The sequence below is a fragment of the Phocoena phocoena genome, chromosome 5, assembly GCF_963924675.1.
Source record: "Phocoena phocoena chromosome 5, mPhoPho1.1, whole genome shotgun sequence".
NCBI lineage: Eukaryota > Metazoa > Chordata > Mammalia > Artiodactyla > Phocoenidae > Phocoena > Phocoena phocoena.
In genome coordinates this window covers 19,930,607-19,945,937 of record NC_089223.1, presented here as the reverse complement: position 1 = coordinate 19,945,937, position 15,331 = coordinate 19,930,607, and the positions used below count along the sequence as shown (strand labels likewise).

The 15,331-nt window shown below is 40.9% G+C and overlaps 1 protein-coding gene across 2 annotated transcripts in view; it reads right to left on the bottom strand.

Moving 5' to 3' along the window:
• The window catches only part of NFKB1 (nuclear factor kappa B subunit 1), a 121,980-nt gene that overhangs the window by 17,920 nt on the left and 88,729 nt on the right, over positions 1–15,331 (bottom strand). For both annotated transcript variants that reach the window (XM_065877633.1, XM_065877634.1), the window contains 5 exons: positions 13,559–13,697; positions 7,450–7,593; positions 6,082–6,171; positions 4,207–4,392; positions 2,891–3,032 (listed from right to left, as the gene is read on the bottom strand). In XM_065877633.1, the coding sequence (XP_065733705.1) occupies positions 2,891–3,032; positions 4,207–4,392; positions 6,082–6,171; positions 7,450–7,593; positions 13,559–13,697 (701 nt within the window). The remainder of the gene's footprint in view (positions 1–2,890; positions 3,033–4,206; positions 4,393–6,081; positions 6,172–7,449; positions 7,594–13,558; positions 13,698–15,331) is intronic.

Here is a 15,331-nt window from a genome sequence, read left to right as displayed (position 1 = left end):
AGTTTACTGCTTGGTTGAGCGACTGCAGTTTTCTGTACCTCTTCCTCTCTGGCCTGTGATCCTCTCAGAGGCTGGTTCCCTCTGGGTCAGCCTTATAGCCCTGGCGCACAGTTTAGGCACTAAAATAAGGATGACTGAACAAACTTAGGGCGAACACTAATGAGGCTGAAAATATTGGCAGGTGCCAATCATCACTCCTAGGAACAAATTTTTTTAATTGTTAAAAAAACTTAAAATTAATTGGAAACGACTCCACAATAAAAAGTGGCTACTATTTGTTTAGAGCTTCTAATACCAGACCACACCGAGCACTTGACATCCATCATCTGACTAATCCCAACCATCTTATGAGGTAGGTGATATTATCCTTATTTTTCAGGTGATGAAAGTGAGACTTACGGGTATAACAGAACTCAATCCGGGTCGTATATTAAGTCCAGGACTGTCTTGCCCCAAAGCCATCTCTTAATCCCTTAAGCTCTCCTGCTTCAGGGGCTCATGGGCACTGCTCTGTAGAGTTGCAGACGCACATGGAGGAGGATGAACCCTCCAAAGTATGGACAGGTTATGATGCCGAGCACTCTGAGGATCCCAGGGAGGCCGTACATACGGGATTTGAGGCACAGGCTGGATTTTCCCTAAAGATATTAGGTGTCATTTTATTCAGGCCACCTTCTTGGAAATGGCAAGTGTATATTACTTGGGATTAACGTTGACTCAGGAGAGCCTGAAAAACTAAACTGTGACTTCGTTATTTGAGAGATCTTTTAAATGAATGATTTCAGGGTTTCAGTACTGTCTTTTGAACCGTAGGGCTGGAAGAAGACTGCTGAAAAGGGCCCAAAGTCTGACGCAGACATGATGCACATATACCAAGAAAAAGGTCGTACTTCAAAAACTGCCTAAAAATTTCCATGTACAGCTCAGCATTTTGTAGCAGAAGTACATCCCCCCCTATCCCCCCCCATAGATTTTCACACCCTCATGGGGATTTCCCCAGTACCAGAAGCTTTTATTATTTTTTTTCTTCATTGTATTTTCTGTGATGACTAACGGCCACAGGATTCAGATTATTAGCTGAGTATGATAAACTCAGTGAAAACAAGGGACTGAGCTGTGAAGGCCAAAAGCTATCCCTTGTCTATATTCTTATGAGGACTCCTCTTTGGTCTCCCCAGGTCTCACCCCTCTGGCCTCCAGCTGCGACGAGCCCCGTAGGCCTGCTTGCGTGAGTATGTTTGGGGTCCAGGGCGGGGACTCTAAGGGTTCATCTCCTGCTTGGGCAGGGAAAGCCACCTCCCCAACCTCTCCACATGCATCCAGGTCCTTACACACATCTATACCTTCCCCTCAGTGCCCTCACCTGAATGCATGTGCCTGTGTCCCTTTCCACAATCCTCCCTTCGAACACCAGCAGTCCCTTTCTAACTTACCTATGCTCGTCTTTCTTAGGCTCATCAGCAGGTCCCTAGAAAAGTCACCTGAAATGCTACTGTCCTGTCTTGGTTAACTGCTTTCTCTTGTGGTTATATGCTACTGAATGCTAAATGGATTATTTAACCCTGTAAAAAACATTCTGCTGTTCATGACTTTACACAAAGAAGGCTGTACCGGTTCCTCTCATACTGTATTAACAAGGCCAGTGGTTACACCACATCCTTGGTTAAGCTGCAAGGAATGAGAACAAAGGTCTCTGTCTGAAACCCTGAGGCTGGCACTTTCCTAAAGCACTTGGTTCAGTGTTTAAACTGAGGTTTAAAACACAGCGCCCAAGAGCTCTTCCACAGAGAAGGATTTCTCATTGCTGACCCTATTTTGGGAAGGTTTTAGATAAAGCACTTGACTTGGATTTGAGGGCTGCTGTCACTCGTTATTTTTATAGGCTTTTGAGATCATTTTAGAAGTCTCAATGAAAGGACTAGGAGAACCGTTTTAGAAAGAAGCCAGGTGTCTTTGCAAATACAAGCTCAGTAACACCAGGAATGGGAAGCATGGTGCTTGGAATGTTAGACTCCCACACAACGCGGGTTAGGGCAGTCACAAGACTGATTCCGTCACAGCCTGGTGACCGTCAACAGAGGCAGTAGTAGAGGAACCAGTAACTGGGAGAGGATGACAACGGCCTCCTAACGATTTTGTTGCTGCTGTTGTGCTGTCTCTACTGGGCTTTTCCTTGAGAATATTATTATGACAAATATGCAGCAGGGATAACAAGCGCTTTAGGGATTTGGTAAGACCAAATTTTATTATATTATTCGAATAAATAAAGCAAATATTCCTATTCCAATAAACAAGTGCTTGTTTATTAAATATGATTCTAAATCGTATTCCAACAAGTCAAGCAGGGCTTTTCAAAGAGTACCATTCCCTATATACACTACCAAATGTAAAATAGATAGCTAGTGGGAAGCAGCCGCATAGCACAGGGAGGTCAGCTCGGTGCTGTGTGACCACCTAGAGGGGTGGGATAGGGAGGGTGGGAGGGAGGGAGACGCAAGAGGGAGGGGATATGGGGATATATGTATATGTATCACTTTGTTATACAGCAGAAACTAACACACCATTGTAAAGCAATTATACTCCAATAAAGATGTTAAAAAAAAAAAAAAAAAAGTACCATTCCCCACACCCATCTTAGTTTTCTCACCCAGAGTGCTGTACTCTTAGATGAGTATCCTGGCTATTTTAGAGCCCAAGTGGTGAGAGCCACAGGACAGGAGAAGGAGATTGTGCCACTCAACCTTACTGACACATTATTTTCCTTGAGAGGGTGTTTCAGTTGCAGGACCCAATAACTTTGATCAATTCTCATTTCTAGCCAGCATGCATACAATACTTTTCTCTCTTCGCCCCTTTAAAACAACCCTTGTTTGCAAAAGTCCTGACTTACCTGTCCCCATTCTCGTCCTGCACTGCAGTGAGATGGCGCTGGACAGCCAGCAGCATCTTCACATCTCCTGTCACTGCGTAGTCAAAAAGGGCATTGGCATGCTGCTTGGCAAGCTGCACAGCCTTCTCCAGAAAGAGGTTATCTGCAAGGCAGTGGATCACAATCACAGTTGAGTTTCACTATACCTGCTCTACAGGAATGCCATGCTTGAGGCCAAGACTGTCGGCATCAGTGTTCTGATACCCTGAGACACATCGACTTAGTGGAAAATGCTCCTTTTGGGGCTTTTGGGTTGTGTTCACTAGAAAAAGCACAGCTGGACATTGGCTCACTGACAAATATAGAGGCTGACCTCAAATAAATCTGTCTACAGTTTGTTCGGGGAAAAGAAATTCAGAAGTTTCTGTTATCTTAAGGGGAACAATCAATCTCCAAATAATGTTAACTGGGTTTTGCCACAATTGTAAATAAGCTCTTGGTGAAATAATCCTTCATGGGAGTCTTGAACGACTCTCGTTAGGCAAAAAGTGTCAAAAATCAGTCTCTGCCGCAGAGATACAGACTCTCCGAGAGCCACTGGTGTTTTTGTAAACTTTGCCTCCTGAAGGTCAATGGGAGGAAAACTGTGGCTTGCAGGTCAAATCCTGTGTGTGGCCTGTTTTTATACGGCCCCCTAGCTAAGCATGGTTTGTACATTTTTGAAGGGGTGTTAAAAAAAGAATATGCAATAGAAACCATATGTAGCCCACAACTCTACATATTTATTATCTTTCTCTTACAGAAAAAGTCTTCCAGGCATAATCTAGGATGACCTAGACCCATGACACATACTCTAATAGGTTCTGGTTCCAAATATGCACTGTCCCTCCTAATCCTAATTCGTCAAAGAAGGCATCAGGATAAAGGGAAAAGTCCTTATTTTCAGGCGAAATTCCACTTCAGTATGACAGTCGAGAGAAGGGAGACTGTCAAAGTTATGCAAACTGCTCTCTCTTATCTGTGGTGGAAATGATTTAGGTTCTCTCTCATGATACCCTAAAACTGCATGACGATGACTGGAGAAGCATATGTAAATTTATGTACTTTATATTCAAAGGTAACACTGGGACAGTGGAAATCCCAGTGTGAATAAAATAACCTGGCACATGCTTTTCAAAAGGCACACAGGGCTCTGAAGAGCACGCTGAACTAGATGTTGATGCATCGCCTTGAGGTCAACAGAAAATAAACCTGTCTTCTGGAAATAGGTTGTCCACCTAGAACTGACCCACGTCCTCACCAAGCAGTACAGTGCAGTCCTCTGTGTGCTCACTCACCCTGGGAGCTGTGCTTCTCTTCCTTTACTCCTACTGAGTACGCCAGATCAGCCTCAGTGCCCCGCCTGCAGGACTCTTTATCTTGCTTGGTGGTCTCTGCTGCCTGCCCGGAGAGATTTATGGCCTCTCTGTCATCACTCTTGTCATAACCTTCAGGGTCATTTTTAGATGGGGTGTCTATGGTTCCTAAGATAAAAGCAAAAATTCAGCTTTTCTTCCTCAGTGAAATCTATTAATTAAGTTATAATTCACTGTTTCAGCAAAGGTCAGATAAAGGTAGGAGGCAGGGTTACTGCAAAGGGAAAAGAAAAACAACAATTTAAAATTCCTTTTAAAATGGTCATAAGTAACATGTTTTGGAGCTATTCTAAAGTCACTTTCAAAAAACTTTTTTTAAATTGAGGTATAACATTGTAATAATTTCAGGTGTACAATATAATGACTCAGTCCTTGTACACACTGCAAAATGATCACCACAGTAAGTCCAGTTAACATCCATCAGCATATATAGTTACAAGTTCTTTTTTCTTGTGATGAAAACTTATTTAAGACCTTAAAATTTTTTTTTTTTACATTTCTAAAAATGTACACCTCATTCTGTTTATCTGTAAAGGAGAAAAATGAAATAAAGCTCTTCTAGGAATTGCAAGGAAGTGGAATTTTTAAAGTTCTTGAAAACAGAGCAGCTATTTTTTTCCCTAATGCTCAAGCAGGTTGTGAAGATGTGATCTCAATTCACATTCTTTGGTGTGGGAGCTATCCAGTGCACTGTTTCTGATCACAATCTTTCAGGTCCTACTATGCTACCTGACAGCTACTATGAGAACACCGAGATTTTACAGGCAGACCTGGTTCAAATCCTGGTTCTGCCACTAACAGATATGTACCTTCAGTGAGTGAATGATCACTTCTGAACCTTGGTGTGCTCTGTCTGTAAAATGAAGATACTAATATTTTCCTTACAGAGGAATCATAAAGATTACAGTTAAAACATGTAAAAGCACCTGACCTAAAACAGGTGTTGAAATACATGAGAAGACCTTGTTGTATTATTTCTTCAATGAGTACACTAAAATGGACATGTAATAGAAGTATGAACACATCATGTGACAACTGCTAATTAGGGGATACATTTTTTTTGTTGTAAATTTATTTATTTTATTTATTTATTGTGGCTACACTGGGTCTTCGTTGTTGTGCGCGGGCTTTCTCTAGTTGTGGCGAGCAGGGGCTACTCATTGTGGTGCGTGGGCTTCTCATTGTGGTGGCTTCTCTTGTTGCGGAGCATGGGCTCTAGGCATGTGGGCTTCAGCAGTCGTGGCACGTGGGCTCAGTAGTTGTGGCTCACGGGCTTAGCTGCTCTGCGGCCTGTGGGATCTTCCCAGGCCAGGGCTTGAACCCGTGTCCCCTGCATTGGCAGGTGATTCTTAACCACTGTGCCACCAGGGAAGCCCCCAGGGGGATACATTTGATGAGAAAAGACCATCCCTCTAAACCTCTAAGTGTCTTCAAAAGTGTAGTATTTAAGAAAAAAGAGAGAAAACAGCTAAGTTTGGTGACTTTTTTATGTTTGAATAGTCAAGTCTCTCTATATCCCTATTTAATGTTCTTTTCTTTCCCCTGTTCATGCCACATACAAAGTAAATGTATAAATTTAAATATAGTATCAGGAATAGAATCTATACTCTCCACAGGAAATAAGAATTTTTTGGAAAAGAAGTATCTTCTTAATTTACCGGCATTCATCAATTTTTTTCCAAGATAATGTTGTGGTGAGTAATGATTAAAAAAACAAACTTTTTGGCTTTAATTAATTTTTAAATAATTTTTTTCGTTCTTTTCTCAGTACTAAAAAAAAAGAAAAGTGTTACTTACCATGCTTCATCCCAGCATTAGATTTAGTGGTTCCAGGGTGGAAGGTAATTCCACCATATGTAGGAAATCCATAGTGTGGGAAGCCATACCCTGAAATGGCGAAACAAATGAAACCTTGTGATGATTTTTTAAATGAAAAGAAACTCAGCAAACGTTAGTGTCCCTCTCTCTGGTGAGAACAGGCTTTGGTGGGCCCGACACGGTCCTTCTGTTGAGACTTAGTGATAAGGCACATCACCGGGGGTCCTGGGACGATCAGAATTCGACTCTGGCCAGGTTACATTTTTGGCAACCCAGGCAGAGCCCAGGCTCTGGGCAGCGTGGAGGAGCTCATGCTGGAGAAAGTCTCCCACTCCTGCATGGAGGGGAGAGGGTAATGGTGAGTGGCTGCCACCCAGACTCAGACTTGCTGACACAGAAGACAGTAAAGTAACCCCTGGAGGGAAAAACTGAACAAAACAAAATACAGAAACATATACTGGTTCCTCAAGAGAAACATGCCCCCACTGGTTACTCTCATGCATTTCTGCTGGAAGCACAAGCTGGTAAAACTCTGGGAAGCAGTGAGTGTTAGTTGTCATACTCTCTGACATAGTAATTTCACTTCAGAGAATCTAATTTACAAAAATTATCTGGAATAAAAGAAAAGCAATGTGGATAGAGGAGTTCAGTGCAAACATTTTAGATAAGAAACAGGAAATAATCTTCAAGTAAGTTATACTACGGTTTGTTCATTTGATGAATTATTACAAGTCATTAAAATGATGCTTAAAAATGATGCTTATGTAAAATTTCTATTACCATCGGGAAATGCTTATGTTAAACCGTTAGGAAAAAGCAGCATACATGACTCTATACACAATCATGATAATAAATAGGTCATACGAGTAAATGGATTAAAACTATGCAAAATAAGGATCACAGCTGTGCTTGGAGAAATGTATAAATATGTATTATGATGTATGTACCTGCCAAAAAACAATAGTTAATCTTTGATGGCAGGATTTTATGTATCTACAACATAGTGCAAATATAATATGAAACCTTTCCAATGTTTCCAAAGAATACCAAGACAACTGTACCAAAAAAAAAAAAAAAAAAAAGGAGGGGGGAATATACCAAAATGTTAAGAGGTATCCTTTGGGTAACTGGCCTTCATGACTTTTTTCCTTCTTACAGTTTTTGGTATTAATCTATCTACATATTATAAGATGAACATGCATTTCTTTGGAAAAAAGTTTGCTGGGAAATTTTAAGTAATGTAATATATCATGTTCAGTAATGTCACAACACTCAACCCACAGACAAGGAAATCTAGGAGAAGAAAATCTGCCCTTTCAGATGTGAAAGAACAGGCTTGGTTCGTACCTGGGCCGGTACTACCAGCACCACCGCCTCCACCGCTGCTGCCGAACATGCCTCCACCTCCAGCTCCCGCCCCACTGCCGCCACCGAAACTATCTGAGAAATTGGGCATGAGCTTCTGCCGTTTCCTCTGCACTTCCTCTTTATCTGTATTTAAAGGAAGAGAAACCAGAGGAGAAAAGATTGATTCAGCTCCACTACTAGCCACAGAAAGAATACTGATTCTGATGGTATTTTTAAACATCTTAAAGGGAAATAGAAAGCACCCAAGGAGGAAGAGATGCCAAATGTCAAGAAGCATTATATTTATTCCAATAAGCACAAAGACCAAGAACCAGCCTCAGAGGGACCACAGAACAGTACACACCCAAATTCTCTCTGCCATTGTTTCTTAAGTCCCCCGTGTCATTCAAGTTAGTGAGAGACTAGACTGCCCATCAAAGATGAAGAGACTGAAAATACTGAATGAGAACAACATTACTGAGCATTTTCACTTGGTCATACAAAACAACTGTTACTAATCAGCTAACATTTATTATGCGTCTACAATGACCTAAGTGCTGAGGATAAAGAGAAGTATGACATCATGTCTTTGCTGTCAAGAACCCTCCAATATAATTTTAAGGTTGTAGGGGAAAGACTTAGAGACAAAGCACTAAAATGCTACATATGTTAAATCCATGGTGCCAACTAGGGTTCCAGGAGTTCAAGGAAGGACTTCTAGGGAGTCTCTGTGGGCTGGAAAATTCAGGAAAAGGCTTCCCAGAATCAACTGTGTATCAGGAGAGGGCAAAGGGAGGATGTTCTGGGAAGGGGATGTAGAGGGAAAGTAACGAAGGAACCAATGTGCACTGCGTGCTTATGAGAACAGCAGTGGATCAGCTTAGCTGAAGTGAAAGTTTAGTATGAGGAATTCTTGAGAAATGGGGCTGATTGGGACCACATTGCCAAGCACCTGGATTATGAACCTAAGGGATTTAATTTACAGGCAGGAGAGCCATGGAACGTTTTTGAACTGGGGAATGCCATGCATATGGTGGTATTTTAGAAAGATTCATCTGTCACTGGTGCATAGGATAAAATAAAGAGTCAAAGTGAGAGGCAGAGACAGTGCAGACATTAGGTGTTGGAGGCTGTTCCTTGGTGGTCACCACAATAATAAAAATGCGTGCATCCCAGAAAGACAATAAAAGATGGATCTGTAGTCATTGGTAACTCGAGAGTCTAAGACTCATGCAAGTCTAAGACCACTACTTGACTAAAATACAGTGATGCCCTCTGAGATTTTTGATTGGCCAAGTCTAGATACTACTGAGACTTTCCCCCCTCATTCCTCATGTGGTTGCTCTGTCTTTCTTTTGCTTCTCTCCAGCTCCACTGCCCCTGTGAGTTCTGCCAGTGCCTTTGTGGTCTATTGTTCCTTTCTTGTTTCTTCTTTCTGTTTCCCTTTCTTTCCCTTCTCTGATTTTCCCACCCTATATATTTTTTCTCCCTTCTCTCTTCTGAAATAAAGCACTGAAAGAAGTTTTTGGTTTTTGTTTAAATTAAATCAACAGTCAATATGGTATTCTTTTTTTCAATCAGCAGCCCAATACTTGACAACTGTCCTATTTCTGATTCTTCACATCAGTTCTGGTCACTGTTTATGTTCAGAAAAATCTTCACTTATTTCTAATTCTGTCGTCATTTCAGTCATCTCAGGGCTAGAAAGAATGCTGTTGTGTACTGATTATCTCGTGATCATCTAAGTGCAGTTGAAAGTTAAGCAGGGGAAAGTAGGGTAGCAAAGTACCTTAAAAAATAATCTTTTAAAAACGGATCCTGTCCAGACTCGCTAGGAAGAAAAAAGCCAGCATGGGTCAACTCTGAAGAAAACATGCTTCCACCAGAAAGGGGTGACCTCGAAGTGGAGAAACTTGAGCAATTTCCTTATCAAAGGTTTTGGACAGATAAAGTTTCTCCATCAGTTGTATCATAACTAAGTCACAATTATTACTTATCCTATAAACTGTTGATCTCACATGGGATATTAGTTCATCAGAAATATGAAATACAAGAGCAAGGCAGACAACACATTCACCTTTAGAAATAAATGTTATCTACTGACACGCTTTCTAGCAAAGAGATCATTTGGTATTTGCTATGTACTCCTTTTGACTTATAAAACAGGGACATTCACTGGTTATATTTCATTGTAAAATGGGAATTTTTAAGACTCAATTTAAAAATATTAACTATCCTACAGCCATTAAGATGTTAATAACAAGAAACTGATATAGAAAATTGCATGTGACAAGCTTTTTTTTTTTTTTAAATAGAAGAACCTACAGTCTGAATTTCCATGGAATTGAACATGGGGATTTTCACCCTGGGTTTACTTACCCTTGTGGTCTGCTTTTGACAGTGGAGCATGGGATGTACTATGAAACATCAACCTATTCTAAAAGGGACCTAAGTGGCCACTCACTACAAGTTCTCCTTTTACAGAAGAGGAAACCGAAGCTAGGATGTTGAGGGACTTGTATGAGGTCAGGGCTCAGTGACGAACAGATACAAGGTCTAATGAGCATTCCATTATATTAGGTCACCATTTCGGGGGAAACACTCCAACATATCTTTGCTTCCTTTAATAATTGATGATTTAAGATAACAGCTTAGTTCACAAATGTCGATAAAACTTTTAGCCTCTACCACCTTATGCCGTGCATGTGCCTTAAAAGTATCTCATTCTCACTTTCTGGGTTGTAGTTTGCCAGTAAACACGCCAGCATTTATCCTGAGCATACCTTTCATAATCTACAGATTATGATTCTGTTTCTCCCTAATCTCCATCTTTTCAGACTGAAAAGTCATTATGGTCTTTCTTTGCTTTTGTATAACAGTTCCTCAACCCTCTTCTTCCCTTGCCAACCATCCCTCTCCTGATTATTTTGATTGTCTTCCTGGACCCAACCATCTCCATGATGTTTTTATGAGACACAACGTCAATGACCATAAAGGATGCAGAGTTCGGGGCTGCATGATTCTGTACAACAAAAGGAATATGATCTATATTGCTTTGTCTAATGTCTTAATTGGTGGCCCCCAACAAGTTACTAGTCTTTCGGGTGAGGATGGCAACTTGGTTGGTCAAACAATAACTTAGCTCTCAGATATTTAACAAGCATCTACTACGTGACCTACGTTGTCCGAGATGTAGCAATAAATATGAAAGACCAAATATGTGACCTAAAGAACACAGGTAGGAGAAGACAATAGACACATAAATTAATAGGTAAGATAATTTTACATGTTGATAAAAATAAGTGAAGAATATAAAATGAAGCAATGAGTTCAGGAGTGACTGCAGGGGCTGGGGGCAGTGGAAGGTATATTCAAGGACTTCTGAGAAAGGAGCATAATGATTCCTCGGGTTGTATGGTTTAGATTGATCTTCACATAGCGACTCGGATGCTAAATGACCTGCTACTTTTCTGGCCAGTCACACGTGCCTGGTGCGATCATTTGTCCTGGTGATTATTTCAACTTGGGATTTTATAATCCAGAAGGTTCTCTAGACTAAGGTAATTTGTTATCTTCAATAAAATTGTTCTAATCTCACAACAACTCAACCACAATACATGTTGGCCATTCCTTCTGTGGAGCTCAACTACAAACTCTTATTTTTCCAGATGGTTTTCTACATTGTTCTTATAGATGGAGCTTTTAGTCAATGATAACATGGAAGGTAAGTGCCTCACGCATAAAGGTGAGATTTTGAACTTTCAGGAGACCCCATTCTCTAACTCCAGCCCTGGATAGCTCCTACCATAAGAGGGTAGCAAAGAAAGTAATAGTCTGAATGTGTCCCTGCTGTATCAGACTCTTTTCAGGCACCAATACCACTGGGAAAGGGACACAGGCAGCCTAGAAACCAAGCTCAGCTTTGAGTATTTCTAGGCTTACACATGTGTAGGTAATCTGGGTTTCCTTTTTATCTGATTCTCTGTGTTAGAAAAATTGACATTATTTTGAACATGCATTTTAGGAGAAGAAATCTTTTTTTTTTTTTTTCCCTCAGAAAGTGCAAAACAATTTTGTGTTTCTCTTCTGGGTCTACTTTTAAAGAAGGGTGCTTAATCCAAAGCAGTGATTTTCAAACTTCACGCCGACGGCCCGTTCGGAAGCCCTCAGGCAGTTCCTGGGCAGGGAGGGAAGTGAGGAGAGGTAAGCTTCCTTCCTGGACTAGCCAAGTGGGCGGACTTGCCACCTCCACTTCAAGCCTCTCCGGTTTATATACTGGGATTTCGCACGAAATGTCACGTGGAGAGAAAAAAAAGGATCCTGTGCTGACAGTGTTTTCAAAGCACCAGTAACGGAATGCACTATACATCTGACCCATCAGTGGAGGGGCTACAAGCTCAGAGAAGAAACAAGAAATCACAGAACCATTTTCTAAATGCTGCTGCCACAACATGAATTCTAGGAAAAGAAAGCCCTCCTCAAAGATCCCCCATCACATGTTGCTATCACAGGATTAGCAGCCGTGTGGATCGTTGCTGCGGCACCTTTGTGGGTTCCAGCCTCAGCCAGGACCTGGGCACCCTGTCCCTCCCCAGTCTCACTTCCCTCTAGTCCAGGGGTTTCTAATTATGTTTGTGCCACGGCCTCTTTTGCAGTCTAGTGAAGTCTACGGATCTCTTCTTAGAATCACAGGTTTTAGTATGTAAAATTCAAAATAGGATTACAAAAAAAACTAATTGTTTTAAAGTACACTTCTAGCCATGGAGCCCCATAGGGGTGAGTGGACTCCAGGTTAACAAATAACCTTTGAGGCCTGTTACCCTCATTCCGAGAGGAGTCTCAGTGTGAATTTCCCACCCTGCCCTCTCTTGAGTTCCAGTCCTGCCTTTTGAATGGCCTGTTAGGAATCTGCCACAGGAACCTAAAATGCAACATGCTTTAAACTGAACTCTGTCTTTGCCCACCCAGATCTACTTTTGCTCCTTTGACTCTTCATCAGTTCAACCACATCACAGCCTTCCCAGGCTGGGATTCCTAGAAACGTCTAGGACTCCTGATTTTCTCTTTTCACCCCCTACCCCAACCAGCACCTGGGTCCTCTTGACACCATCCCTGCACTGCCTCCTGAATCCACCTTCTCCTTTCACTCCACTGCATTAAGACCTTCACTAACTTCACCATTTCTCACTTGGATTCTTGCATTCCTCCTCTGACTCATCACTGTCTGCCACCCAGACAGTCTCCACAGTGCCTACAGAGAGGATCAGAGGCATCATTCCAAATCCAAACTGGCCTGGTCATTCCCCTTTCCAGAGTCAATGCAAAACTCTTTAGGTGCCAATCACAGCCCCACAGAGCCTGGCCCCGGCCTTCCTCACCTGCTGTGGCCTCCAGGAGTGCATCTCAGTGCTCAAAATGCTCACTCTTCCCTGAATAAACACTAGCTGTTTTAGCTCCTCACGTTTCCTAAGTCTAGGAAAGCCTTTCCTTCTCTGTTGCACACTCAACTACTGAAATACATCGCCAATTTTCAGGACCCTGAAGAAGCCTCCTTCTTGGTGGCTTCTTCAGAATCCAAGGTTCGTTCTCCTTGCATTCTTCTACGTTTTTGTGGATGCCTCACTTCTGGAACTTACCAGAGTAATAATTCGCACTGTAACAACTGAAGGAGACTTGCGATCCCCCCTTCTCGGCGTGTCCTTTGTGAGGAAGAGAATGCTGCCTTATTCATTTTCATAGCTCCGCAGTGCACAGTGCCTGAGGCCAGTTGACAGAGTGGCTGATTCTCCTACACAACAAGCCTTATCTTTTCATCTCAACTACCTGAACCCTGAGGTAGTCAATAAATGATAGATTCTCAAATTCAAAGAGAAATTTTCAAATGTCTAAATCTCATATAAAACTCAATGGAAATAACATTATTTTAAAAGGCTAGACTTAATTCTATGACCCCCAAATCATATATTACTTCTTTCTTCTCTAAAAAGAAGCACCATGGACCCAGAAACCAGTTACTAGGAAGCTGTTCAAAGGAGGAGACTACCTGATCTTTTCTAATCAGACCATCCTCTCGTTGCAACAAGCACAAGTGTTTAAACAACCAAGTTACCTTTAATTTCAGGATAGTAGAGAAAAGGTTTTGGTTCACTGGTTTCCAAATCAGATTTCCTCCGAAGCTGGACGAACACAGAGGCTGGTTTTGTAATGTTGACATCTTTATACTTTGGAGTTTTGAAGACGATGGCAAACTGCAGGATACAAAGATCCAAATGTTGGAGTAGGACTACATTTCTTTTCCAGCAACGCTACTCATTAAACACATTCTTTATGCCCAACGTTTAGACACAAGGTACTAAAAAGTATACAACACCTTAGAGAAACTTACAACCTTAGAATTCTATACCCATACATTTTTACTAAATTGCCAATGTGAAACTGAAATATAAGATTATGCCAATGTATTGCAAAACTTCATTAGTTCACTCGTCTAAAATTTCAAATGTCTTTCAGTATAAATAATCACGTGAATAAAATATGTTGCATACATCTTCTCCGTTTCCAAATTAGCCTTAAAATCCTCCAAGATTATTTACAGCAATATCAGAAAGGCTAGTCATGGAAAGAGAGAGTGAGGAAGGTGGTACTACTACCAGCCTGCCTGCCAGCCAATGAAGACAAAAAACTAAACCCTGTAAGAGAGACATCATGACAGGGTCAGTGTATTGTGAGGTGAGGATGGCCAAGGCTCTAGGCATACACAGGGCATTCGGTAACACCCATAAGACAGCCTCCTCATTGATATCTGGCAGTGCCAGAATAGTCAGGCATTTTCACAGTTCTTAGCTAGATTTTTTTTTTACTTGATCCACAAAATTAATAAGTTCAAGCTAACAGTTATGTACAGAACCTTCCACCAAACAAAAAAAAAGGATATAATTATTTTCAAGTACACATGGAACATTTTTAAAAAACTGATCATAGAGTCACAGAGAAAGACAAAAAAATTTCAAAGAACTTATATCTAAGACCACCTTCTATGACCACAATATAATGTTGAAATCATCAACCAAACATCTTTTAAATGTTTGGAAACTTAAAAATGGACTCCTGGACAAAAAATTTGAAAGAAAATCATGATAGAAATGATAAAATAAGAACCGAGCAATAATAAAAGTATTATGCTATCAAAATGTGATCTCAGCTTATAGCTTTAATGCATTTGTAACAAAACTTATTTTTTTCATTAAACTATGCTTGGGGCCGAATCACTGGTGCTGAGGGGCCCACTGCTTTGAGCAGCCACACAGTGTCAGCATTTAACACCCCACCTCAAAGATGTTTTAGCTGGATTTTTTGACTATGTAATATATTCACATGGATCAAGCTTCGTAAATATAAAAAGGTATACAATGGTGCACACTGAAAATTCTCCTTGCCATTCCTGTCCCTCCCTGTTCTGTTGTATTCTTCCAGAGTTTCTTTATGTGTATGTAAACATAAACATAGAGTCTTTTTTATATACACTTTGCTTTATATCTATCTTTTAAATAATTTTAATGTTGTATCTTTGAGACTTTTCCATATTAGTCCATAGAGTACTCATTCTTTTTAATAACTGCACAATATTCCATCACATAGATACACCATAATTTATTTAACTGGCCACTTACTGATAGACATTTGGATTGTTTCCAATTTTTTGTGAAAACTGTACTCCTCAATCATTCAGTGTAATCATTAAGATGAGGATTCAGCATTTTCATCTCTTAGTCCTATACTCCATTGTCACCAGGAGATCTTGATTTATCATGATGACATCAGCCTCAACTAGAAGACTCCTCCTTTCAAAACTTTTCATTAGAATACCCTTTTAACAGGTCTC